General features: G+C 48.2%; 2 protein-coding genes and 1 long non-coding RNA gene across 7 annotated transcripts; 1 reads left to right on the top strand and 2 right to left on the bottom strand.

Annotated features, from left to right (window-relative positions):
* Positions 1-1,677: 1,677 nt before the first annotated feature.
* Positions 1,678-2,922, bottom strand: LOC310696764. The gene is made up of 2 exons (XR_014520721.1): positions 1,800-2,922; positions 1,678-1,741 (listed from the first exon to the last, which is right to left on the bottom strand). It is a non-coding gene; the product is annotated as an uncharacterized lncRNA (long non-coding RNA).
* A 4,369-nt stretch (positions 2,923-7,291) lies between these two features.
* On the top strand, positions 7,292-16,859 carry EMD (emerin). Of its 5 annotated transcripts, XM_083482652.1 has the most exons (10): positions 7,368-7,454; positions 8,805-8,856; positions 9,519-9,608; positions 10,925-11,017; positions 11,108-11,188; positions 11,471-11,554; positions 12,160-12,240; positions 14,140-14,243; positions 14,371-14,423; positions 16,216-16,859. In XM_083482652.1, the coding sequence occupies exons 3-10, from the start codon at positions 9,527-9,529 to the stop codon at positions 16,469-16,471; spliced, it is 834 nt and encodes a 277-aa protein (XP_083338778.1). In that variant the 5' UTR covers positions 7,368-7,454; positions 8,805-8,856; positions 9,519-9,526; the 3' UTR covers positions 16,472-16,859. The 5 variants fall into 5 exon arrangements, with proteins under 5 accessions (XP_083338776.1, XP_083338778.1, XP_083338775.1 ...); XM_083482650.1 differs by lacking the exon at positions 8,805-8,856 and having other exon boundaries at positions 7,292-7,461; XM_083482649.1 differs by lacking the exon at positions 8,805-8,856 and having other exon boundaries at positions 7,371-7,464.
* Positions 16,699-26,158, bottom strand: LOC310696752 (uncharacterized protein; the record flags this gene model as incomplete). Its single annotated transcript, XM_083482686.1, has 4 exons — positions 16,699-17,496; positions 17,645-17,783; positions 25,093-25,225; positions 26,044-26,158. The coding sequence occupies 4 exons, from the start codon at positions 26,156-26,158 to the stop codon at positions 17,215-17,217; spliced, it is 669 nt and encodes a 222-aa protein (XP_083338812.1). The 3' UTR covers positions 16,699-17,214.
* Positions 26,159-26,976: the final 818 nt, after the last annotated feature.

The raw sequence follows: 26,976 nt of genomic DNA on the forward strand, positions 1-26,976 counted from the left end.
CCCCCCCTGCAAGGCCCAGAGCAGTCCATGGCGTCAGGTGAGCAAGTGGTCTCCTTTTTGGGACAGAAGAGGGCAGGAATGAGCTGGGGGGGGGGGGCAGCTAGTCCAAAGATGTACAGAGCCAGATGGCTGGATCGACCCACAGTCCATCTGGGCCAGCATCTGGAAACCCAACCCCCCTAGCGACCGATGTGGGGCCCGATGGAGGAAGCAGGGTGCTGGGCTGCGGGGCAAGGCAGGGGAGGGGGCAGCTGTCAGTGGGAGGGGCACCTTCCCTGGGGAGCCATGTTCTGGGGAGAAGGCCAGGATTGGCCCCTAAAGCCTGGGGTGTCCCTCCCCTGTAGTAGGACTTGGAATACAAGAGAAAATTCTTAGAATAGCCTTGCCAGTGGCTCTGGGACGAACTCACCTGTCCCATGTTCTTCTCTTTGCGGATGTGCTGGGGTTCCACATCCCTTCCCTAGGGGTGAGTATAGGATAAAACGAGAGCAGGGAGTGGATCCCTCAGACCTGCCCCCCACTGCACTCTGCACTCTCAGATGTGGGGGAGCGCCCCCCCCCAGGAACTGACAGCCTGACTTTTGCATTTCACCTGGGGGAGGAAGATCAGCTGTACCTCCAGAACTGCCAGGCAGCTTGGCTCAGGGGCTCTGAACCCTGAAGTGCTCCAAGCATTTTTTGCTGCTGTATCACTCTCAGGTTGACTCCTGTTCAGCTTGTGGTCCACTAAGACCCCTAGATCCTTTTCCCATGTACTACTAGCAAACCAGGTATCCCTCACCTTATATTGGTGCAGAACCTTAGATTAGTCCCTATTGAATTTCTTTTTGCTTTTGGTCATTTATGATTAAGTTATTACCAAAAAAATGGAATTAGGAGTCATATTCATAAAAGGAATTAAGGCAATTTATACAGCTCAAACTGCAAACCTGATTGTAAATAATACCATTACAGGAAAAATGTAAGATACAGAAGGAGACAAGGCAAGGACCCCCCCCCCCCAATCACTGCTTCTTCTTCCTCTTCTTCTTAAAAAAAATAAAATATTTTTATTAACCAATTTCCACATAACAATTTACCAATCCTCTTAATCAGTTACATTATTTTTTCCCCTTTCCCCCTCCCCTCCCTCTCCCCCCCACCAAGGACTTCCCTCAGCTCCTCTCCCTGATTTCTTTACATATATTGTTTTCTGCATGTTGTAAAATTGTACATATCCTTACTTTATCTATCACATGTTCAGGTAATAAATTTGTGAATGTTTATTCAAAACTTGCCAAAGAGTCCTATTCATTTTGTTGTCTTTTTATATAGTTTGTAAAAAGTTACCATTCTTCCTTGAAGTCACAGTTGTCCTTTTCCACGCAGTTTATATTTGGCCAATTCCGCATAGCTCATCAATTTTTCTTGCCACAGTTCTTTTGATGGTATTTCCTCATTCGTCCATCGCTGTGCTAACAAGACTCTTGCTGCTGTTGTAGCATACATAAATAAGTTCTTTACTTTTCTTAGCAAGTCTTGTCCTACAATCCCTAACAAAAATGCTTCTGGTTTTTTTTTTACAAATGTCAATTTAAACATTTTTTTCAATTCATTATATATCATTTCCCAAGGTTTTTTTTAAACTTCCCTACATTCCCACCACATATGATAAAAAGTCCCTTCTTTTTATTTACATTTCCAACATGTGATTGACCCAGTTTTATACATTTTTGCTATCTGTACTGGTGTTATATACCATCTATACATCATTTTCATGTAATTTTATTTCAAAAGAGAACAGTTTGTAAATTTTAAACCTATTTTTCACAGTTTCCCCAGTCCTCAAATTGTACATTATGTCCCTATATCTTGTGCCTGATTTGACCTCCTCATCTTTTGTCTCCAGTTCTAGCAAGATACTATATGGTTTCTTCAGCATTTTCACTTCTTCTTCTATAACTTCCTTTAGAAATGTAGAAGTTGTGTAACTAAACCCTTTCTTGTCTTCCTTGTACATCTCATGTAATTGTCTGTAGTGTAACCAACTTTGAAAATGATATATTTCCTCATAATCTTTTAATTTCCATTTTCCTTCTTGGTCTTTCAGCAAATCTCTCTCTATATGTAGGCCACTTCCCCTTTGTGCCAAGTGGTTTGAGTAACGAAGCTTCAATTGGTGATAACCACCAAGGTGTTTTTTGTTCTATTAAATCTTTGTATCTCTCCCACAACCTCATTAGTGATCTCCTGATTATATGGTTGTAAAATCCTTTGTGCACTTTCCCTTTCCCATACCATAAGTATGCATGCTATCCAAATCTATTATCATGACCTTCCAAATCTAATGCTTTTTCCTATTCCAGTTTTATCCAGTCCCTAATCCACACCAAACATGCATCCTCATAATACAGTTTGAGGTCTGGGCGGGCAAAACTGCCTCTTTCTTTTATATCTGTAAGTATCTTATGTTTAATGCTTGGCCTTTTGCCCCCCCCCCCCGCCAGACAAACTTAGAAATATCCTTCTGCCATCTTTTGAGGCAATCATCTTTTACCATTACTGGTCCCCTTATCACTGCTTCAATCATGTATCAGTCCTAGAGGTGTTGATGCGGAGGGTAAGAAATAATTCTGACATAAAGGGGATATGGATGGGCCAACGGAATTATAAGGTAAAAGCCTTTGCAAGTGATGTGGTGTTTTCTGTAGAAGAACCATTGACAAGTGTACCTAAGTTATTGGAGGAAATAAGGAAATATGGATGTGGGTGGCACAGAAGGACGCAGGTGGCGCTGTGGGTTAAACCACAGAGCCTAGGACTTGCCGATCAGAAGGTCGGCGGTTTGAATCCCCGCGACGGGGTGAGCTCCCGTCTTTCGGTCCCAGCTCCTGCCCACCTAGCAGTTTGAAAGCACATCAAAGTACAAGTAGATAAATAGGTACCGCTCCAGCGGGAAGGTAAATGGCATTTCCGTGCGCTGCTCTGGTTCGCCAGAAGCGGCTTAGTCATGCTAGCCACATGACCTGGAAGCTGTACGCCGGCTCCCTCGGCTGATAAAGTGAGATGAGCGCCGCAACCCTAGAGTTGGTCACGACTGGACCTAATGGTCAGGGGTCCCTTTACCTTTACCTTTAAGGAAATATGGAGAAGTTGCAGGTCTTAAAACAAATAAAACTAAAACTAAGGTTTTAGTGAAAAATATGGATGCACGGGCAAAAAATGGTTGGCAGATGGCCAGTGGGCTGACAACTGAGAAAAAGGTGAAGTATCTGGAAATATGGTTAACAGTGAAAAACTCCATTTCAAAATAATTATGTAAAGACATGGAAAGATGTAAGAAAAAATATCGAGTTATGGGAAGAATGAAACTCTCTCTAATAGGCAGAGTTTTGGTTATAGAAATGAATATTTTGCCTTAAATGCTATTTTTATTTCAAACGGCTCCAATAGTAGGCATAACAAGATGCTTCAAAGAATGGCAAAAATATATTTCTAGGTTTGTCTGGCAGGGAAGAAACCGAGAATTAAATATAAAATTTTCATAGATATAAAATAAAGAGGTGGGTTTTCCTTGCTAGATGTCCGGCTGCCTGATGAGGGGCTTGTCTCCCCTTGATGAATTTGTAATTTTTGCAGTTTTTATTTGTATTGTTTTGTTGTTTTCTGGGTTGTTTTTGTTTTTAGTTTTTATTCTTTTAAGGTTTTATTGTTTTAGGCTGCGAAAGAATAACATTAATTGCCATCAATGGAGGCTACTATGAGGCTTGGGATTGCTACCGTGGAGGGGCGAGGGAGGTATGGCGGTGGGGGCAGATGTTATAGGCGAAGGGGATCGAGATATGGATATGCTTGTACCCCTTCCAATCTGCGCCTCATCCCGAGGGACGAGGGTAGGGTGAGCAAGGATTACTCACCTCCGTCACTGATGCTGTGCAATGCCAGGTCTATAGGCAACAAAACCGCCACCCTGCAATATTTCTTTATCTCGCAGGGGGTCGACCTGGCTTGTGTGACGGAGACCTGGGTGCACGAAGGGGCAACAGTTACCTTACGAGAGATGGCGCCCCCGGGTTTCTCCGTCCTCCACCAGTCGCGGACTGTGGGCCGGGGGGGAGGGGTGGCATTATTAATCCGGGAAGATTATCCTTTCAGGGCTCTGCCATCACCATCGATCCCCAGCATTGAATGTGTTGGCCTAGTGTGGGGCTCTGAGGAGAGCTTGGCTGTCTGGCTGGTGTACCGGCCACCTAGTGCACCAGCAACCACCCTGTCAGGCCTATTGGAGGCGGTGGCCGGCTGGGCCTTGGTATTGGGGGACTTCAACATCCATGCTGACGCCACTCCCTCCTCACAGGCTCTAGACCTGGTGTCTTCCATGGCGACACTAGGGCTCTCCCAGTTTGTTTCGGGCCCCACACATCAAGCAGGCCACACACTGGATTTGATCTTTGGCGTAGGTATAGATGTGATCATGTCTCCTTCGATGAAGGTGCCATGGTCTGATCACTACGCTCTGAAAGCCAGGATTGACTTTCCACCCCCACCCTGCTTGGGTGGCGAGCCAATTTGGGCTCGCCCGCAGAGGCTGATGGACCCTGATAGATTCCGCCAAGCCTTGCGGGACCTTGCTCCCCCTGGCGACTCATTGACTGAGCTTGTTGAGGGCTGGAATACCCAGCTCCTGGCAGCCATCGGTGAGATCGCACCTAAGCGCCCTCTGCGACCCGCAGAAACCGGGCTCCCTGGTTTACCGAGGAGCTCCGGAAAATGAAGCGGGACCTCAGGTGGCTAGAGTGAGTATGGCGGGGTGCCCGTGATGGAGCCTCAAGAACATCTTATAGGGCTTTTATGAAAACCTACGAGATGGTGGTGAAGGCTGCTAAGAAGTCTTACTCGGCCTCCATTGCATCCGCTAGCTCTCGCCCGGCGCAATTATTTAGTATAATCAGGTCTTCAACGTCCCTTGAGGGACAGCCAAATTTAAATAACATTTTGACACACAGCTGTGAGGCATTTGCGAGCTTTTTTGCGGAGAAGGTCTTGTTGCTCCGCCATGACCTCCCTGCCAATTTGGATACAATAAAGGAACTGGAGGCCCCTCGACTGTCCTCGGTTCCAGTATTGGACCACTTCAACCGGATATCCCCAGCCGATGTGGACAGACTCCTCTGAGCTGGAAAGCCCACCACCTGTCCTCTCAACCCGTGCCCGTCTTGGCTGATTAGAGCGTGTCCAGACGAGGTGCGGGCCCTCCTGGGGGGTATCAATTTGTCCCTTGGCACGGGGACGTTCCCAGGGGAACTGAAGGAGGCAGTGGTGCGCCCGCTCTTAAAGAAAACATCATTAGATCCTTTAGATCTATCCAATTACCGCCTGGTTTCGAATCTTCCGTTCCTGGGTAAGGTGATTGAGAGAGCAGTTGCTGAACAGCTTGGTGGGTTTCTGGATGAAACATCGGCTCTGGATCCATTCCAGTCCGGCTTCCGCGCTGGTCATGGGACCGAGAAGGCTCTGGTTGCCCTAACAGATGATCTTCGTAGACAGCTGGATCGAGGTGGGTCGGGGCTGCTGATTCTTCTAGATCTGTCAGCAGCTTTCGACATGGTCGATCACGAACTTCTGGACCACCGCCTTGCCGACATGGGGGTCCAGGGCACAGTCCTTCAATGACTGCGCTCGTTTCTCTCTGGTCGGGGACAGAGGGTGGCGCTTGGGGGGGAATTGTCATCGTGCCACTCCTTGGTGTGTGGAGTACCTCAGGGTGCGATACTCTCCCCGATGCTTTTCAACATCTTTATGCGCCCCCTCGCCCAGCTTGTCTGGAGTTTTGGGCTGGGCTGCCATCAGTATGCTGATGACACCCAACTCTATCTGTTGATGGATGGCCATTCTGACTCGGCCCCAGACATACTGACCAGATGTTTGGAAGCTGTGGCTGGATGGTTACGTGGGAGCCGGTTGAAGCTAAATCCTTCAAAGACAGAGGTCCTGTGGCTGGGACGGGACGATATGGGATTGGGGGGCAACTCCCATCTCTTGCGGGGGCGCAATTAGTGCCAGCACCGTCCGTTAAGAGTTTGGGTGTAATCTTTGACACCTCCCTTTCCATGGAGGCGCAGATTGCAGCTACAACAAAGGCGGCATTTTCCCATCTCCGCCAAGCTAAGCAGTTGGCTCCTTACCTCTCTCGCCCTGACCTAGCCACTGTGATCCACACGACGGTCACCTCCAGACTGGATTATTGTAACTCGCTCTACGTGGGGCTGCCCTTGAGACTGACCCAGAAACTCCAGTGGGTGCAGAATGCCGCAGCGAGACTCCTTATGGGGTCTTCGCTGCGAGATCACATTCACCCGGTGCTATACCAGCTGCACCAGTGGCGTAGCGTGGGTTGTCAGCAGCCGGGGCAAGGCAAGTAATTTGCGCCCCCTAGAGTGAGTGAGCCAGGTAGGGGCAGAGAGCTGCGAGTGCAAGCGCCCCCCCCCCAGATGTTGCACCCAGCCCCCCCCTGCACCCCCCATGCTACGCCACTGAGCTGCACTGGCTCCTGGTGGAGTACAGGATCAGGTTTAAGGTGCTGGTTTTAACCTTTAAAGCCCTATACGGCCTAGGACCCTCGTACCTACAGGACCGCCTCTCCTGGTATGCCCCACGGAGGAACCTACTCTCCACTCTCCACTCTCCTGGTATGCCCCACAGAGGAACCTACGGTCTGCAAATAAAAACATCTTGAAGGTCCCAGGCCACAGGGAGGCTAGGCTGGCCTCAACTAGAGCCAGGGCTTTTTCGGCTGTGGCTCCGATCTGGTGGAACGCTCTGTCACAAGAGACCAGGGCCCTGTGGGACTTGACATCTTTCCGCAGGGCCTGCAAGACAGAGCTGTTCCACCAGGCCTTTGGCCAGGGCACAGCCTGACTCCCTCCCTCGGCAATCTTCGCGGAGCCCTGGCCCAATGGTTGCCATTGGTTTGATTTGAATTAATTTTTATAATGAATGATTTTAGAATGTTGTTTATGTTGTACTTTGTACTGTTTTATTGTTGTTAGCCGCCCTGAGCCCGGCTTCGGCTGGGGAGGGCGGGATATAAATAAAAATTATTATTATTATTATTTATTATTATTATTCTCCCCCAAACTGCGCTGCAGTAAATCAGGCCGGAGTCCCGCTTGCCCCCCGCTTGGCCAAGGCGAGGAGAGACTCCCCAGCCTCCCCGCCAAGATCCCCGGGGCCTCCGGCTTCGTGCGCCGCGCTGCGTCCAAGCGGGTCCAGCTCCCGAGGGCCGGGAGGCGGCGGGCGGGCGTCTCCTCTCCATTGTCGGGCCCACAGCTGCCTGCGCGAGCTGGCAAGCAGCCCGAAGGAAGGGCCCGCCCCGGAGCCGGGCGGGGTCCGAGGAGCAGGGCGGCGAGATCCCGCCTGAGTCACTCGGCGATGGTGCCCGGCCCAGCGCGCCCGTAGCAGCAGCAGCAGCAGCAGGAGCAGGTAGTAGGGCGCGGCGCCCCGCTTCGCCTTCCTCGCGTCTTTCCCTCGGGCGGCTTCCCCCTCGCCGCTCCCCGCCCGCCCGCCCGCCGAGCGCCCTTGGGCCGGCCGTGGCCGGAGTCGGCGGCTGCCCGGGCGGGCGGGCGAGGCCTTTCTCCCGAGGAGGCTCGCTGCGTGTCGCCAGGCGGGCGGAGAGCGAGGGGCGCCGAGACCGAGCTGGGGCGCCGGGGCCCGTCGGAGGGAGCGCGAGAGGGACTGGGGCGGAAGGCTGGGCAGCGCCGAGGCCGAGCGGGGCCTCTCGCTCGCTCGCCGCCCCGCCGGGATGGAGCACGTGTGGCGCGGCGGGTGCCGCGCTCCCTCCCCGCTCCGAGGGCTCTTCGCCCGCCCGCTCCCTCCCCGCGTCGCCCGAGGCCGTGCTGCCGTCGGCTTGGCTGCCTCGGCGTCGCGGCCTTGACTTTGGGGAACTTGGCCGCGGTCGCTTGACGCTCCTCCCTCGGCCTCGGGATGCTCCGGGCGCTGCTCGGGACGGGAGCCCCGACGGGCCTCTTTCCTGGGAGCGATACCCGAGTTCCGCGGCCCTTTGGCGGCGCCTCGCCCTCGCGTCCCCGGCTTTGCCAGGCTGCCCTTCTGGAGAAACGCCGCGCACCTGCCCGCCTCCGTCTCCGCCGGCTCTTCCTGCTGAACTGCCTCCCCATTCCGGGGCGAACATGTGCAGTTGGGAGGAGTTCAGGGCTTTGCCTGCATGGAGCTCCTTCTGCTCCAAATTCATGTAGTCTGGATTGAAACGGCAAATATTCTCTTGTGTCACCTTCCCCACCTTCAACTGCTCCCATTTTTTAAAAGAGGAGACCATTCATATTGTACCTTATTCAGTACCAAAAGTTTAAAATCACTTAAAATGTTTACGTATTTTAAAAAGAAACTTGTAATATTTGTAAAATTTCCACTATTATGTATAAAATGTGTATCAAAGACCCAGGCGGCCAGCTGGAACTAGGCTTCTGGGGCCCAGGCCTCCTTTCCTGCCTGGAGAGATGGACAAGGGGCCAGCCAGGGGACACATCCACCTATCCAGTACCAGGCAAACAGGAGAATTGAATCTGGCATTCACTTCCACATACTTTCAATTTTTGCAGAAACATTTAGGAAAAAATATTTTTATGTTTCTATAGCATTTAAAATTAGCAGGGCTTAAAAATGTGTGTGGGTGTTTGTATATGTATACGTGTTTGTGAAATCTTAATCTGGATATTTTCCCAGTTCAGTTTTTTTAAAGAAAAATAATAATTGAAAATCACATATTTAGTATTAAATCCATCTGGATGTGCCTGAAATGTATTCTATCTGCAGCCAATTCTACAAGAGCAGGAGGAGGTCAGTCCCCTTTCTCACCACCTGGTGAGTAGCTGGGAAATTACATGCCCTTTCTATAGACTTGGGCAACTGTTCATTTGCAAGGTCAATAAACTGCTTTTGCTTCAAATCACATTGCCCTGCCCTGCCCAACCCATTAGCAATCAATCGCTTGTAAGTGTTAAGAGCTCTTGCTGAGGCTGTGCTGCCTTTGGGGCCTGTCTCACCTCTCTTGGGACAGTGGAGAAAAAAAGCACTTAATTTTCCATAGTTTCTCCTGTCACATTCCCCTCACAATCCCTTTTATTGGATACTGGATGCACAGAGCAATCCTAGGAATGTTTACTAGTAAGTCCCATTGAGTTCCATGGAAGTTAATTCTCTGTGAACTGTGTTTAGGATTGCAGACTATTTTTGTTTCCCTGCCTTAGTTCATTCTTATGTAGTTGGTTTTGTGAGTGCCTGACTTCGTTTTGCCCACTTCACTGAAATCATCCCCACTTATGAAACGGTTCTTTGTGCGGAACCTGTCACAATCTCATTTGTTACCAGCTTGCATTTTGTTTCAGGGTGAATTGTTTTAATTGCTGGTGTAGTCTTTCAAAAATATATTTATATCTATTTATTTCCTCTTAAAATCATGGCATGAGGAGTACTGTGTGTAACTCTCCCTTCATGCTCCCCCAACCCCATTCTGTATTTTCTAGGTAGCACCATGGAGGCGTATGAAGGTTTGACAGATAAAGAGCTTATTGCCCGTTTGAAGAAATACAGCATCCCCCACGGGCCTCTTGTTGGTATGGACTCCAGCACTACACCTGTCTCTCTCAGGGGAATGAAATAGATTTGCAATTGGAGCTTAGAAAGGGAAAACTCAGTAAGCCAGGCCTACAGCTTACATATAAAGTGTAAACAGGGGAATCTGTTAGAGTGGACAGATGTAAAAGAGAATTGGACTGAGCAGACAATAGTAAAGAATGGTAAAGAAGGTGGATTCTGCATGTGCTGTTGTGGGAAATGAGAGACAGATGCCAGGGCTTGTCCACCTGGGAAAGTGACCCATCTAGGAGAAAGAAATCTCTGATCCTAAACCTCCACTGCCTTGTGGGACATCTTCAGGAGAAGAAAAGGCTAAAGAATAAATCCTAAACCCATCTGGAGTAGAGTCCCGAAGACGGTTGGATGGCACCTTGTATGGCCTCCTCCTGGCAACTCTTGCAGCCAAGCTGGGGCCAAACAGATTGTTCCGCTTTCCTTTGGGACTGGGCAGGTTGGCACCCCAGGTTTGCTGCTAACACACCAATTGTCTTCTCCCCACCCTCCTTTTAGGCGCACCCCATTGTCTCTTGAGATAGATGCCAACAAGGGGAGGGGTTTTCAGCTTTACGTACTGAAATTCCCTCTTGTATGCTGAATTTGTAAAGATGTAGTAGCCCAGTCTTGTCTTGGATCAGGCCACCCAGGGCTTTTTTTTCAGCTGGAACTTGCCGGAACTCAGTTGTGGCACCTCTCATGTGGGCGCCATTGCCATTATAAGAGAGCAAGGTTCCAACACCTTTTTTTCTAGAAAAAAAGCCACCCAAAAGCCTGCCTTCTACATAGCAGAAGGGACCAGTGGGTAAGGGAAGGTGGATCCTTCCTGCACCCACCATCCTGTCCAGCTCTTAATTCTGAGTATGGCTAGGTTGGAGAGAGAGGTGTCTGGAAGAATGGAGCGTACGATGGGGAGAATTCACCATGTCCTCCTTTTTAAAATCAATAATCACCAGCCCGTGCTTTCAAGGGGACTAAGAAAAGCAGCCACAAAGAACAAATGTGGGAGCCTTTGTCTTGCCTGGTTTGTCCCTTAACATTAGAAGATAGAATGGAGGGAGAAGAAAGCTGCCAAAGTGGATAATTGTTTTGAAAAAACCTTGTTGGTTAACTGAGGTATTTGCATGCCATCAATATTGCCGTGATCCTCAAGCAGCAGAGGGTGTGTGGAAAAGGCTGCAAGGTCAGGTGGGCTTTTGAGGTGGGCAGCTGTTTGAAAGAGGCAGGAGTGAGAGTCTTGTGGAAGCAGTAAACTTTTGTCATCTAGGAGTTAACCTCCAGCTTGGATTCTGTCCTTCAGGATCAACCCGGAAACTTTATGAAAAGAAAGTCTATGAATACGAGACTGAGCGCAGAAAGCGTCCTTCACCTGGAAAAGGATCACTGTCCACAGGTGAGAATAATTGGGGGGGAACAGGGAAAGGTACCCCTGTCAGACACTTGTCCTAATGCCCCTCCTTCCCATGTGTTTTTACAAACGTAGAGCCATCCACCAGCGAAAGCTACATCCGAGAGACCTTTGTGAGTCCTCAGAGCAGGCCAAACCTCAACTATGGGCGAGAAGGTGAGACGTTTTAGAAATAACTCCTGAATTCCCAGTAAAACAGAAAGCCGGTTTGTAGGGAGGAATTTAGGGACCATTAGAGCATCAATCTAGGAGATGTGGGGAGCAAAAAGAGTAGCTTTGTCAGGGTGGAATATCATCATCACTAAGGGGATCATCTCTTCAGGGGAGATCAGGGCAGGGCAGCATATGGGTGTGTTGTCAGTTTTCTAGTACTTTTGGGGAACAAAGGACAACTGCTGCCACCAAACCAAACTCTCCAATTCATTTTGCCCCTCCCAGCTCTTGGCTCTACAAGGACTTACGTAACAGAAAACTATGACTCTCCAGGATCCAAGGAATACTATTCTGAGTATATAAATGAAGGTAGGGGGCTCCACTGGTCTCCATATTCAAGTCTTGCTTTCTGAAAATACAGTAATTAAAATTGATAAGCCAAACGGTTTATATTGTCTCAGCTTGGCTTCAGTATCTCATACATAGACTAAGATTAGTCATTTATTTCATTTCATAAAATTTATATACTACTTGATTATAAAAAAAGCCCCTCAAAGCGGTTTACAAAGCGAAATCCTATGAAAATTAACTTTAAGCTAGTCTAGGATCTCTTGTCCCAATGATTTGTTGATAGGACAAAGTGCAACTAAGTATCGGTGAATTTAGGTGAGCAGTTTTGATTTTGCAGTGTTCCGACAGTCTGGGTTAGCTGTGACAAGGAAGGCACGCCCTGTAAAAATCAACATTCTGCACCTCAAACAGATTAATCTACAATCCATATAATGTGAGTGCAGAAATACAGTGTGCTGAAGTCTATTCTGCTGCCTGCTGTTGCTGCCTGTCTCCCACTCTCCCCATTAACATTTCCCCACAGCCACAAAGCCTAGAAATCTCATTTTTAACAAAGCCATGAAATCTAATAGGAAAGGAAAACCCTTTTGCTAAATATCTTCCCCCACCCTGTCCTTCCCTAGATTCCAGTCCCACCAGGTCCTACCTGAGTGAAAATTACCGTTTGCCTCGCCATGAAGGACGCTCCACATATGCGACTGAAGGTAGGAAAGACGGGGGGCTAGAGAAACCAGCCATGTAGAATCAGAGCTGAAGCATAGGGGTGGGGACCCTCTTTGCCCTGTCAGGCCAGATCCTTATCTGCCCCCACCTCCCACACGCCAACCATGACAGGTGGGTAGGACAACCCAGCTGTCAGTCACTTAACAGCATTTTGCCATTGGATGACTAAACAGATGGGCAGCTGGCAGAGGAGTGGGATAACCCAAGTCCCTTGCACTGCACTTCCCAAACATCCAGTAATTGTTGGGTGCTTGGGAAGTGCTGTGCAGGGGCTTTGCTAGTGCTGTGGGGCTCACTTTCTGCAGGAATTGGCTACCCCAGTACCCAACTTTTTCAGACCCTGGATCCACTTTTACCCATTGCATTTGGGGACCCAGTTCTGATTTTTTTTTACCATGTATTTATATGGTGGTAATTCTGCTGTTATTGTGACCCAACTACCAGCTGAAGACCAGAAGGCTGCATCATCTAGTGGGCTTGAATTCAGTCCATCAGCTGATACTATACTTAGCACTACACTCCATCTCAGGAAGGGGGAGCCTTTTTCAGGCTGCAGGCCACATTCCCTAACCGCCTGCTAGTGGTGGTTAAGGCCAATGCAAAAGTGGGTGCAACCAGCACCTGACACACAGGCTCTCCCACTCCCCAGCAATTAGGCTTGGTGTTTTTGTTTGTTTGTTTTTAGCTTTTCAATCGCTGGCAGGGAGCAGGGTGACCCTTTTGAAGACTGCCGCTTCCCTTTCCAGCTGCAGTTCCCATGAAGATTGCAGAAGATTCCTTCATTGCAGCAATTAAACTTTAATCCGGCCTCCACTTGAAGATCTTTTCCCAAGCCTAATTGCTGCATGGAGTTTGACCAACTGGGAGGTTGCAGCACATAGGGAGGGTTAATCCTTCCTAGCTGTGATACACCTGTTAAGGAATTGAGCTTTACTGTCCTGAACTGTCTGCGTATCATATGGGAATGTATACGTTTGCTTCTAAGGCCCTAAACATCAAGAAAAAGGGACCTGTCACTGCTGATGTGATGAACTGCACGTTGCTCATCTGAGGGTCGGAGATTCCTGAAACATGTAAAGGGAAGGGTCTGTGATTGAAATGGGGAGCTTCTAAAAACAGATGGAACCAAGAGGGTCTTCAAATCAGGGAGGTCACACATGATATACAAAAGTTTTCTGAGCCTGGTAGGAAGCAGCAAAGGCCTCTGGGATCTCAGAATGATAAGAAGAAACGGGATTGCTGGGGATACAGGCAATGCAAGGGAAAAGGCTGCAACCCATAAATAGGGATTCTCCTGAGAACCTGGTGAGTTTTAGGGTCTGAATAGGTTAGGGATAGAGGGTTGCATTAATCCACTTTGGATTTAGGTTTGCTCCAAAGGGAATATTTTTAGTTTCTCTAATTTGGGGGAGTTGCATTTCTTTCATTGTGATATTTGCACATTCTAAATTCAATATGTCTCCATTTTAGTAAATTTATCTCTGGTTTCATAAACCTGTGTGGTCTCAGCTTAATGTAAACACCTTGATGCCTATAGCAATAACTTCCGCTTCCTAAGGATGCAACAGAGAGACCCCAGGGAAATTATGGAGACTGTTTGATAAGGGGCAGCCTGGCAAATAATCTCTTATCTGGTGGCAACAAGAACCTCAAATGGGAGAAGGGTGGGTGCAAGCAGAGGGGGTACATTCTCTGTTGTAGCCAGGTCTCCCTTCCCCAGGTAGCACAGCACTCACGAGAGCTGGGATGTGGCTATCACAACCCCCCTGGAAAAATGCTGTTGCACTATTGGCTGGGGAGATCTCCTGGCCCGCCCTTCCCCATCCCTACTCTTGCCTATTCCATCTAATGGCTTTGTTTTTTGTCTTTGTTTCCCCCAGACTGGGATGCCAATTCTTCTGAGACGTCCACATCTTCCTACCAGAGTTACGTGTCATCATTGACCAGTGGAGCACGTCCAGAGGCACCAAGTGCCCGCCAACCAGTAGGTTGTTCCTCACCTTTGTGGCAAGAAGGAGGAAGCTGCCCACGCTGGGCTTACATCCAATTCACCCAGGGAAGGGTCCCTTCGTAGCTGCCCTGTGCTGATGGGCATCTGTCTATCTTTTCAGATTGCAGAGCCGTATCCCTACAATTCTAGCCAGAAGGATGTCCCATCTGTGAGGTAAGCAGGGAGAATGCAGAGGCACCTGCAGGAAACAATCTTCCAGGCAGAGCGAGGTGCTTGGCCCCTTGCTGAGGCAGATGTGGCCCATGCTGGATGGATGCTCAGTCTCAGTATTCCCCCCCCCCTTCCTGGGTCTGGCACCACCTTCTAGCCAGGAGATGGCTTTCCTACAGGTTTAGGGCTCAAGCTTATTCTCAGGCTACTAAGGAGTTCTGGAACCTAAATTGGCTCTAGACATAAAACGAAGGGTGGTCACAGGACTGGCTAAATGTGGTGCTACCAAGTGCCTAGAGGTGAGCCTGCTGCCTCAGGCAGTGGATGCCAAGCCCTGTAATTGTCATCATCAGCATGAGAGCTGGGAGGGATCTTGGAGGCCATTCAGCCTAATTCCGGGCTCAGTGCAAGATCTGCAATGCCAGAAGCAACTATAGCCATCGCTGGCAGGTGGCCATCTAGCCCCTGGCCACCCCAGTGAAGGAAAGGCCACTGGCTCTCGATGTAGCCCATTCCATGGTTAAACAACACTTTCCATTAGGAAGTTTCTCTTAATGGTTAGACCAAAATCTGCTTGCTTTCCATTTCCACCCATTGGTTCTAATCCTGTCTTCTGGAGCGACTGAGAACTAGTTATATAATGATAATAAAAGTTTAGCATCTGTGTGGTGCTTTCCGGAGTTTCAAAACACTTTGCATATATTTATCTTCTGTATCCCTTACAACTGCTCTGTAAGGTAGCCAGAATGATTGTGGCCATATCACAGGGGATGGGTGGGGAGAGGGGGAAAGGGCTTGCTTTGGGCAGACATGATATTAGAATGAGGGATGTCTAGATTCATTGCTCAGGTGATAGAGCCACTGTGCTACACCAGTTCTCGGCAGGAAGGGCCTTTGCAGAACAATTCACCAGGGTGTTCTCTTGTATGAGCTCCACTGAAACAAACTGGGAAAGCTGGGAAAAAGCTGGGAAACAGCATTACTGTTCTCTGAAGCGCTTCTTAATTTCACTGAGACTTAATCCATGGATAGTGCCTCATATTAATTAGTGATAAGGAAGTTTTGCTTTTGGCAGTTGCCCAAATCTGTCATTGCACGATGGTTTGCTGAAACACTGTTGTCTGTTTTGTCAATGCCACAGCAGGGCACTACCTAGGAAGAGCAGCACTTGCTAATGCTTTCCAGTTCAACCTAGCCCTAGGGTGGCCTCTTGCTTTCGCTATAGAAGGCTTCCCCACTGGCTGGGTACAAGGAAGGGGAGATGTGTAGAAGGAGCAGAAAGGAGACATACCCAGACTTGTGGCTAGAATTGCCAGCCACTTACAAATGTGAAAAGAGAGGGGTCATTGGCAGACATGGGGCCATTGCCCTTTGGAAAGTTGACGTATGCGGTGGGTACCACAACAATCTGTATTAGGGAGACTTTAATTTATGCAGTCTTGCATAAATTAGGTCCTGCCAACCTAGCAGTTTGAAAGCACCCCTAAGTGCAAGTAGATAAATAGGGACTGCTTTATAGCGGGAAGGTAAACAGCGTTTCCATGTGCGGCGCTGGTGCTGGCTCGCCAGATGCAGCTTCGTCACGCTAGCCACGTGACCCGGAAGTATCTTCGGACAGTGCCGGCTCCCGGCCTCTTGAGCGAGATGAGCGCGCAACCCTAGAGTCGGTCACGACTGGCCCGTATGGGCAGGGGTACCTTTACCTTTAATTTATGCAGGGTGGGTGGGGCTCATGCTAAGCCCTAGTGGAAGGTGGCAGGAATGATCTCTCTCTACTCTGGAATTGCCTTTTCAGGGACAGCAGTTCCTACCAAAGCATCTTCTACCGGAAATCACCTGGCTTGTCCACTCTGGGGGTGGAGCCACGCCGTGCCATCCATCCCGAGCGCCAGACCCAAGCAGCAGAAGGGGCCACAGGGACAAAACGTTACCTGCCCTTGTGGCCCCAGCTCTTCCTCTTTGTGTTGTTGGCTGGCTTCTTGGCCTTCATCTACTTTTTCCTTCAGGGCGGTGCTGACGACAACCCTTTTGTGAAGTTTCTTCAGCAGTGAGGCCTCAGCTATGGGGGCACATTGTACACCTCAAAAAGAGCCTGGGATATCTCTCTCAGGCTGTCACTAAGTGCCTTTTTGTTTGTAACCCCCAAGTGGAGGGTAGAATAGAGGGGCTGAAAGATGGAGGTATCCTATCAACCTCCCCAAATCATGGCAGCTCCCCACCTCCCTTGTCAAACTTCAGCTAGCTTAATCTGGAGTATTTTTAATCTGCTATTTTTGTAACTTGTGCTTTATTAATTGGGCATGGGTGGCTATTTCACATGAGCGGGAAAGAAAAATGAGGGGATATATGTAGCTTATCAATAGCTTTTTCTTTAAACATGTGTGCAAACATGAAATATCCAATAAACCCCACGAAGGGTTTTGTTTTTGTATTTTTAAAGATTGTGTCTTTCATTTTTATCTCTATGTGGACAATTACTAATTCACCTTTTCCATTGTCACTGCTGCTGCTTATTCCCCCCTTCCCTCAGATGAAGTAGCAGGTCACTCTCTAAAACTGCAGGTAACAAGCAGCGAGACTTTCTGTTTAAGAGGGCTTTTATTATCTGACTGACAAGTGGTGTGGAGAAGTGGGATCCAGATCAGAGCAACCCCTTGCCCCCTTCCCTTTCAGGTTATAGGCCCAACCATTTAGGACAAAGGCTGCTGTGGTGTTGCCTCTCCAGCTCTGGAGCAGAAGGGAGCCATAATGTGTCTGGTCATATTAGTGACAAGTGTGGTGGGAGGCAGGAAGCTCATGTATTGGCAAGGGGAGCTGAGGAGAGACTCGAGCCCTTTAGGGAACCCTGAAGCTGTGGGGCTGGAGGCTTGGGGACCACAGATGAGCGTGTGGCTGAGATCCTGAAGGGCTGCCGATTGGTGAGATGAGGGCGCAGGAAGGGGCTGGATATTGGGGGAGGGGCTGCACGCAGAGGAGGGGGGTCTCGTGGATAGTGTGTCCTTCGTAGGTTTTCCCGGACCTGGATGAACTCTGGTTGATTCCCAACCGTATCACCTGTTTCTTCCTGTTGCTGGTTCTGTAGACAAAAAAAAACCCTGTTTCTCTGAGGTGCTTCTGAGTGAACCATAGAGAAGACACACACCCTGGCAGTGCTGGCCAGTGGCCTTCCAGGAGATGCAGGGAGCCACATCAAGACAGCCACAGCCACCTTCTCTGGGTGTTACCTGTTCCCGCCTTTGCTGCCAGCGCAGCAGCTCTTGCTCCAGGGACGGCTGCTCCACGCCACTTTCCACCCCGTCCCGGCGCCGGTTCCGGTGCTCCAGCACCTGCAGCAGCTCTGGCTTAGAACGAAGGCTCAGGCCTCTGAGAGGAGGGAAGTCAAAACAAGACAGCCGTAAATTGCCCCTTCCCACCCTCAGCAGCTCATTCCCTAATGTCTGTGGCAACCACCTGCCAACCTACTTTGCCTTCACTGAGCCAAGTAACAAATTCACGGCTTAAGCCAGTGCTACTGAATTAAGAGGGTGTAAGATGACTTCAACCGTCTAAGGATCCCTGCAAAGCTAACAGGGTTGTGTGTTAATGTTCCTAATCTACTCTCCACAACATTGGCCTGGAGTTGTTGCATTACTATGGGCAACTCAGTAAGTTACAAAGTACAAGTGTAACCCACACAGTTCTGGTGGGAAAGCCAAAGCAGGAACAGTTTGGCATAGTAAAACTACAGTATTTTATTTACAAACTGACTGTTCTCCCATTTTTAATGGCGTCAACACCTTCAGAAGCAGCCCAGCTCCCTTTGCCAAAAGGCAGAGAGTAAAAGGGATTTTAGATTTTCAGCTGCTTGGGCATCAATATATATAAAATACATTGGGCTTTTGTCTCAATGAAACTACAATTTCCAGGTTTCTTTGAAGAAAGTACAAAGGATAGTGTGATTTTTGTGCTTAAACCCTTGCCTGGTAGCCACAGGCAACAAGGCATCTCATTACAGGTGAGCGAGAAGATTTGAGTTTGCCCTTCAGTACACACACAGAGAGATTTTGGGGGGATGTGGTGCTTTGGAATTCTTAGAAACAAACACTATCATGTGAGCACTACTGCAACCTAAATGTACTAAATATCCAATTTGGACTCTCTTCTCTTTAAGTCTTTCTGACCATGGGATCTCACCCAGTAGTTCCTTAAACTTACTAAAAGCACCCTTTTTAAAGTCCAGAGTGCATGTCCAACTATGCTATGGACTTTAAGAAGGCTGGCTTCAAAAATGGGAGTTTCTTAAAGGTGAAATAATGAAGACACGATGGCAGATAAGTCTAACAATAAAGAAAAGTGAGAGGCACCTAAAGAAACCTGTGTGACTGCCTAAGGAGCTTAGAGGTGAGCTGAGGTTTAAGAAGGGCATGTAGAGAAATGGAAGAAAGGGGAAATCACAGATGCGGTTGCAGGGAGGACAGGCAGGCCAAACCTCAGAATGAGATCTGGCTTGCAAGAGGTTAAAGATATCAAAAAGGTTTCTTCAGCTATGCTCAAAGCAAGTAGAAAAACAAGCAAGTAACAGGTCCTCTGCATGGAGAAGTGCTATTGGGAGCAGAGGCATAGCATGGGGGGGGGGGACCAGGGGGCTGTGGCTCCAGGCACACAATTTTGAGGGGGCACAATCAGGTGCCCCCATGACAGGCATGGAGCCCTGGCAGCTGAGGCTTGGCAGCGAGCAGATTGGTCTAGTGGGCAGAGGAAACATGGTTGATAAAGATAGATTACCAAGATGGCGTCGTTAGTGGAAGCATTGACTTGAGCTCCACATCAGTTGTGCGGTTCTTATTAGTTTTTATCAGCTTTTATCAGCCTCATTATTTTATCTACAACATTTGGCAGTTTTTCCTTAACTAATATATTCACAAAGCTTGAGTTAAAACTTCAAGTTAAAAGTCTCAGAGAAAGCCTTAATTAGCTCCAGCTCGACTCAATCTACTAACTACTTATCAGCAGGAGTGGAGATTAATTGCTCTATTTTGGGAGGATGCCGAGCTTTCTGATTTACAGCAGAAATTAGTAGCAACTGCATCTCCAGGAAAATGACTAGGAAAAAGAAGCGACCGGTCTCATCTCCACAAGTGAGCCCACAGCAGAAGTGCAAGCAGATAAACTGGATGATTTCGTAAGAGCACAGAATTCAGAACCTACCACATACAATAGAGCACATTCCCAGGTAGGTGGGGACACTTTAATGGGTGGAGATCACCCGGGGAGAATGCTGAAACGAGCGCCCATGAACTACTGTCAGAGGGGGCACCGCTCTGTGTGGAACTACTCGTGGACCATTGTCTGCTGACTGCCAGAACAGTGGAGGAAATCAACAGCAAATTAGAAAAGGCAACGTCTCTCTTGACTGAGTTGGTGCTTCTGGCGACCAGAAATAGCTCCCTCAATTCTAAAGACTCCCCATAGACACAAGATGATTCGCTGACATTGATTCCATCTTTGTAATGGGTAGAGCATTTTAAGGCAGTTTTCTTCAATGACTGTATTCCACCTGATAGTCAAGACCATACCACTTTTACTTTCGCAAATGAGTGGTCCCCTGTCTCCATCACTGAAGTTATAACTTTAGCTGACCAGATGAAAGCAGGAAAGGCTGCTGGCCTTGATGCTATTCCATCTGAATGGATCAAAGCCAAGCCAGAGCGGTGGGCTCCGATGCTAGAGGAACTATTCACTATGATAGATAGATCTGGTATCATACCTAACTCATGGCAGCAATCTATAATTGTCCCAATCTTTAAAAAGGGTGACAAAAAGCTGCCATCCAATTATCGGCCAATAAGTCTACTGTCAAACATCAGGAAATTGTATGCTAAACATCTGTTAAATAAACTAACTACTTGGCTTGATGAGAATAACATCAGGTCCAGAGCAGGCAGGGTTCAGGTCAGGGAAATCTACTTTACACAACTGTTTGGTGTTATCTCATTTAGCCGCTAAATATACACAGCTTCAAAAAGAATGTCTTTATGTGGCCTTCCTTGATATCAAGGCTACTTTTGACACTGTCGACAGGGGGCTGTTATGGTCCAAATTGGAGACAATTTACGCAAAGAACACCTGTCGCATAAGAACAACACCAGGGAATGTAATGACAGGTCCTGTCATTATAAACGGAGGAGTAAAGCAGGGCTGTGTACTTGCTCCCTCTCTTTTTAATATTTTTCTTAACAACCTCGCTTCTTTACTAAAACAGGTGGATGCCCACAGCCCAAAACTTAATGCATCAAGCATTCCCATCCTTCTATACATTGATGATATGATTTTGCTTTCATGGAAAATAATTGGCCTAAAATGTTTATTAAATTCCTGTATTGACTATCTGTCCAGAATGAAATTGTGCATGAACTTTGATAAAAGCAAAATAATGGCTTTTGGGAATTCATGCAAAAGCTATAGCTGGGTATTTGGTGGAAAACTCATCCAGCAGGTATTCAGATTCAACTACCTGGGAATCACATTCCTTCATAGGCTTCTATGGTCCTCGCACGGTGCAATGGCGGTGAGCCAGTAAGATGTCTATGCAGGCCACAATGCGTTTCTTTATAACAAGAGGTAATTCGCACATCCCCTCTGCCCTCAAGGTCTCCAATGCCAAAGTTATAGCTCACTTGCTCTATGGAATTCCAGTCTGGCTGCCAGGGTTTACCCAGCTGGTAGAACGAGTGCAGGCAGCTTTCCTTTTTAAGATTTTTGCTGTCCCACGTTGTGTACCCTATGCAGCCTTGTGTCTAGAGGGAGGTCAACACAAGGTAGAGACGGTAGCCTGGGAGTTTTCTTACATGCTGGTTAAACACCTGCCTCACAACAGATAAAGATCCTCTCCTTAGCGAAGTTTTGCTAGATCCCTTTCTTTCCCTGGGGCTATCACGGTTTAACATAAAGGTACAGCAACTTGGGCTGTCAGTGGAATCTTTACAATCGATGTCCCCACCATCTGCCAAGGCTATAATAAAAACTAGGTTGTGGGACAATGAATGCCAGGAACTAACAGCAGCAGCAGCAGCAGCAGAGAAAATATGTTCCCATCTTAACTTTCAGCTTTCTTGGGCATATGAAATTAACCACAATTATCTTGAATTTTTGCTTAATCCTCAAGAAAGAAGGGCATTTTCGCTGGCCAGGTTTAATACAAATCCTTCAAAGCTCCTATGGGAAGGTTCTCGGGAATGGTGGAAGGAGAAAGAATTTGCCCATGTGAAGACCATCAGGTGGAAACTCTTACACATATGGTTCTTAAATGTAAACTATATGTTGATCTCTGCCAGCAGTTCCAAATGGAAACCAGAGTTAGAGGTCATACATTTTCTATTATTGGGGAATAATCAGGAGCTCACCAAGTTAGTGGCTAAATATCTTTATCTGGTTTTTTGTCACTGAACACATTGCAGACGTCTGATCTCCCTGGAGACCTAGAGATGTAATGTTAGCCTGCTTTGCCTCTTTCATTTGACTGATGTTTTGTGTCACTGGGAAGGTGGGAATTCTGTATTGATTTGCTATGGATGTTTGTACGTGATGCCAATAAAAGGTTTGATGATGATGATAGTAGATAAATCACTTTGATAAATTATAGGGGAAATAAGGGGAATAAAAATTACAGGGACAGAATAATGAGATTTTGGCTGATTAACATTCTATCATTTTTTAAATGTGTTTGTTGGAGAACTGGTTATTTGTTTTTGTTTTATCATCTATTTTGTGTTCTCATTTTGTATTTTTATATTATGAACCACCCTCAGATCTTGCGATGAAGGGTGGTATACAAATTTAATCAGTACTCTTTTTTTAGAAAAGAAATTATGAAAACAACACAATAATACATTGCATATATTATGAGAAAGTGCATGCATAAATGTGTACATTAGGCAAAATTGAATATAAAAGTTGTTTATTAGGATAAATTCACACTAAAATGTCGAAGGAATTTTCATGAGGATTTATTTTGTTTTATTTTACTTGAAAATTTCTGAAGACATGTGGATGACTGAATGTAAGGTCAGAAGAATGTGAGACCAGAAATGGACAGATTCCTCCATCTCCCTCACTGCCTGCCCCCCCCCCCCCGCTTTGAGGAGCAATTTCTCCATTATCAGAGTTGGCTTGAGGGAGTGGTGGGCTTTGCTCCCCTCGTCCACATGCTCTTTCTGTGGGCAGAGCAGAGCCCCCACCCCTGCTGCCGACACCTGCAAAGCTGCCCTGTCCTGGCCCCAGAAGTAGGCCAGTGAGCAGGGCCAGGAAAAGCAGCTCCCGCTCGGCTTGGCTGGAGGCCAGCAGAGGAAGGAAAGGCGACACCTGCCAGCCTCTTGGGCTGGGGATGTGAATCAGGTTACAAAGAGAATCCTGAGCAGAAGGATGGCGATCACTCAGGTAGGTGGGTGGAAGAGAATGGTGCCACAGTTTTCTCCAGCTTGGCAGTGGGCATGAACTGTGCAGCAAGAGTGGGGCAGCACATTCAGAGCTGGCATTATCATCAGGGACAGGGTGGTGCGGGGGCTCGAATGCCAGACCAAGACACAGGAGGCCACAATCCGCACCAGGGCATGGAGTTCACTGGGTGACCTTGCGCCCGTCCCTGTCTCTCGCCCTAACCTGCCTCACGGGATCGTTATGAGGATAAAACGGGGAGGGAAAGCCATGTATGCTCCCTTGAGCTTCTTGGAGGAAAGGTGGAATATTAAAGTAATAAACAAAATTTTTTATCAAGTGGAGCTCTCTCTCTGTGTAGACACAATATTTTATCTGTGTCCGTTCCCACTTAGTTCTCTCACATAAACACATTCATGAGAGAATGTGACAGGAATTATGTAGATGTATGTATATAATTATTTACTCACATTTACAGTATTCACACATAGGGTAACAATTAACAAATATTTCCACAATGCTGTTGATTCCTGCCTCTGCTAAACTTTTTCCCATCCTACCAGAATTACTTACACACACAAAGAAAAAGGCAAAAATGTAAAAGCAAACAGAAGAACCAGAACCTAGTAATGGACGTGCATGTGAGCATCAGTAAGATAGCAGGGGAAATAAACATTAGACTCTCCATAACTCTTTGGTTACTGAGTCAGGCTGCAATTCTATACCCACTTATCAGAGAGAAAAGCCCCTTTGAACTCAATGGGGCTTAACTTCTGGGTAGATTGGTATAGGATTTTGCTTTTAAACTAGTATTATTATTAAATAATAATAATCCAGATACCCTAAAATATTATGTGGGGGAATCAGCCCCTTTTAATAATCAAAAGCACCGCCCACATTCCATGCAGCCATCCATTAATTGCTAGAAGGAGTAAAAGAGTTTTCCCTGGCATTAGAATCCTAAAAGTGGAGTTGGAAGGGACCTTGAGGCTCATCTAGTCCAGCCCCATGGAATGCAGGAATCTTTTGCCCAGTGTGGGGCTAGAACCCACAACCCTGAGATTTAAAGTCTCATGCTCTACCAACATGCTTGAGTGGAACCTGTTCTGCTGTGTTACTGAGTAGCTCAAGAGGACCCTCAAAAAGTGGGTAAATATTTGGAAAAACTGAGGACTGTGGTCCATCATACTAAGACCCTCTAGCACTTATGGTTTGAGTCTGTTCCCACCCTCCGCCCCCCAATTCTGTCACAAAGAAAACAGCCTGCTTCTAGGGTGTTACACCTCCAACGTAACTTAAATAAAGTCCACTTAGATATTGTTTATTGCTACAATAAACCACCCACAACTTCTCCTTTAACTTTACATGGTGAGAGAGAAGCTGTCACCTAAATAACAAATATGCAAATATGCTTGGTATGGACTAACACAGCACCAACTTCATTAGGGCCATTACCCCATGAGCTGCAAGCCCAAAATTGGGTACACTCTCCTCATTCCTAGAAAAATATAATTTTTTATGTTTCTCTCTCAAAATGGGAAACATGAATACAGTATGCACAAACTGTTACAGCAGTTTCACTTAAGGCAAGGAGGTGAAGCATCATTGTTTGAGTTAATACCTCAGCACATTTCTCTCACGGATAGATAAACCAGGGTGATAGCTGTGAAGCTTCAGAATACTTTTTCTCACAAGTTTACAGATACATAGGAAATATTATTCATAACAGAGGCCAGCACTTCAACCCAGAATAAACTAGGACAGTTTTATTGTATGTGTATAACTCTGTTTGCAGAATGCTGTCCAAATTTACTTTTATTTATTTTTAAAGTCATGAAATGGCATAGAGAAAGGGGAGAGGGGGAGGCACTGGTGTTGCCCATCGCTAACAAAGCCACAGGTGTTCCTGACACCTCCACAAAGTGGGTCTAGATGGCAAAAACCATTGCAGTAGGCAGACCAGCAGTGGAGGCAGGGAAGGGGAGGAGAGAGCAATTTTCTGAGCAAGAAGATACTGCGTTTGGAGTGCTGGAAAATGGATTTCCTTGATAAAGGATCTCTGGCTTCCTCTCAACAAGCTATACATTTAACGTTGCAAGAAAGAAACGCAGTCACCTGGAAAGGCCTTAAGAGGGATTGGAACAAAGCTGAAAGAACCCAGAGGTGTGGGCTGTTCTGCCCCGCAACCAGCACAGACCCACTGGAAAGACACGCAAGAAACCCGAAAGAGCGAGCGCAGGCCGGCAGCTTCTAGCCATACTTGCGATGGGTGAACAATAGCTCTCGATGCAGCTGCTGCTGGTTCCGAGGGCCTTTGGCAGGGCTTGTGGCCCGCGAAGAGGCGGCAGGCTGGCCCTCAGCACCCTTGGCTGGGCTTTCTGAACGTGCAGCAGCTGGAAGGAGCAGAGAAGAAGAAGAAGAGGAGGAGGATTAATGCCTGGCGGCTGCAACTCCTGCTGGACCATAGCTGTCAACCTTCCCTTTTTTGCGGGAAATTCCCTGATTCCAGCGCCGTTTCCTGCTGCTTCCCGGATTGTTAGATATCCCGTGGACTGTTCCCGGGACAGGGGAGGCTGCTGATCCCTTATTTTCCAATCCGAAAGTCGACAGCTATGTTCTGGAAAGGGGCCTTCTTCCCCCGCCTGCTCAGTCCCGGGGTCCCCTGCTGGGGGCGTGGGGGGGGGGTCCAGGTGAAATCCTAAGGAGGGAGAGGAAAGGGGGCTCGGGGCAAGGAGCTGGAGAAGAAAGGGCGTGAGGCAGGATTAGGGCAACTTTGCCCCATCCTCAAATTCCTTTCCCAATCTTCAGCCGCGTTGGTTTTAGATTAGGGTTTGTCAATTCAATTCAATATTTTTAGGTGATTAATCCTCTGTCCTTTCCCCGACCACGCTCTCGACTGTGGTGTCTTTTGGAACAGTTAGAAAGGACGGGCGCGCTGCTTCTTTCATTTCCTATTTCAGCAGCACACCAGAAACATAAAAAAGAACATAATCAAGCGTGTCTTTAGCATTCACCAACTAACAGACCTGGAGGCGGGTGATCGCGGCTTCTTCCTCCCAGGAGAGCTGAAGAGAGCGTGAAATAAAAGGAACAGGCCCGTCCTCCTTTCACTTCTGCTACTGAGTTTTTCCCTTTCACCGCGAGGAAGCCCCGCGCCCTTCCGCGAGCTCGGGATGCGCGGAGCTGCTCTCTCTCGCCCGCCGCCCCTCACCTGCTGCCTCCAGGCGCCGGATCCAGTTGCCCGCCGTGTCCCGCTGCCAGCTCACGCCGCCGACCCCTCGCCGCTCCCCCCCGGCCCGGAGGCCGCCTGGCCCAGCCGCCGCCATCCGCCCGCCCGCCCGCGCCCAGTGCGCCGCTCTGCCCTGCCTCCGCCCGCCCGCCCGCGCGCGCCCGCGGAGGGAAACTGGATCTCGCGCTCCGGCCCTCGCCACCCTCGGCGGATCCAGGCCGGGGGCCGGCGCAGGCTCGCCCCATTCAGGGTCGGGGCAGGGCTGGAGGGGCATCGGGCGCCACCCGGGGGAGAGAGCCGGGCAGCCGGGCAGGAAACCCCCACCCGCCGCCCAAGCCCCAGCGCGGCGCCCCTTTCTCCAGCCCGGCAGGCAGAGACCTGGGCCCGGGCGAGCAGCAAAGGAGACTGGGGAAACCAATGGAAACCAAGAACTAAGAAAAGGAGTTTCAGTAAGCAAAAGTGTAAGGTTCTAGAATTAGTCAGGAATAAGCAGCTGAACCAATATAATATGAGGGACACCTGGCTTGCCTGAAGTACATGGGAAAAGGATCTAGGGGTCTTGGTGGACCACAAACTGACATGAGTCAACGGTGTGATGCAGCAGCAAAAAAAGCTAATGCTATTCTAGGCTGCATCAACAGAAGTCTAGTGCCCAGGTCAAGGGAAGTCATAGTCCCACTATGATTCTGTTCTGTCTTGCTCAGAACATACCTGGAATCCTGTGTCCAATTCTGGGCAACACAATTTAAGGAGTATATTGACAAGCTGGAATGTGTGCAGAGGAGGGCGACCAAGATGATCAATAATCTGGAAACCAAGCCTTATGAGGAATGGTTGAAGGAGCTGGGTATGTTTAGCATGGAAAAGAGGAGATATGATAGGCAATTTCCAATACAGTGGTACCTCGGGTTAAGA

Source organism: Podarcis liolepis (assembly GCF_965112155.1).
Source record: "Podarcis liolepis genome assembly, chromosome: 17".
In the NCBI taxonomy this organism is placed as follows: Eukaryota; Metazoa; Chordata; class Lepidosauria; order Squamata; family Lacertidae; genus Podarcis; species Podarcis liolepis.

What these genes read in the sequence shown, in the direction of transcription:
- EMD (XM_083482650.1), top strand. Translation starts at nt 9,527, where the DNA reads ATGGAGGCGTATGAAGGTTTGACAGATAAAGAGCTTATTGCCCGTTTG. An exon ending in AAAAGGATCACTGTCCACAG is followed by an intron (nt 11,018 to 11,107) that starts GTGAGAATAATT and finishes TTACAAACGTAG; the next exon opens with AGCCATCCACCAGCGAAAGC. An exon ending in CACCAAGTGCCCGCCAACCA is followed by an intron (nt 14,244 to 14,370) that starts GTAGGTTGTTCC and finishes CTATCTTTTCAG; the next exon opens with ATTGCAGAGCCGTATCCCTA.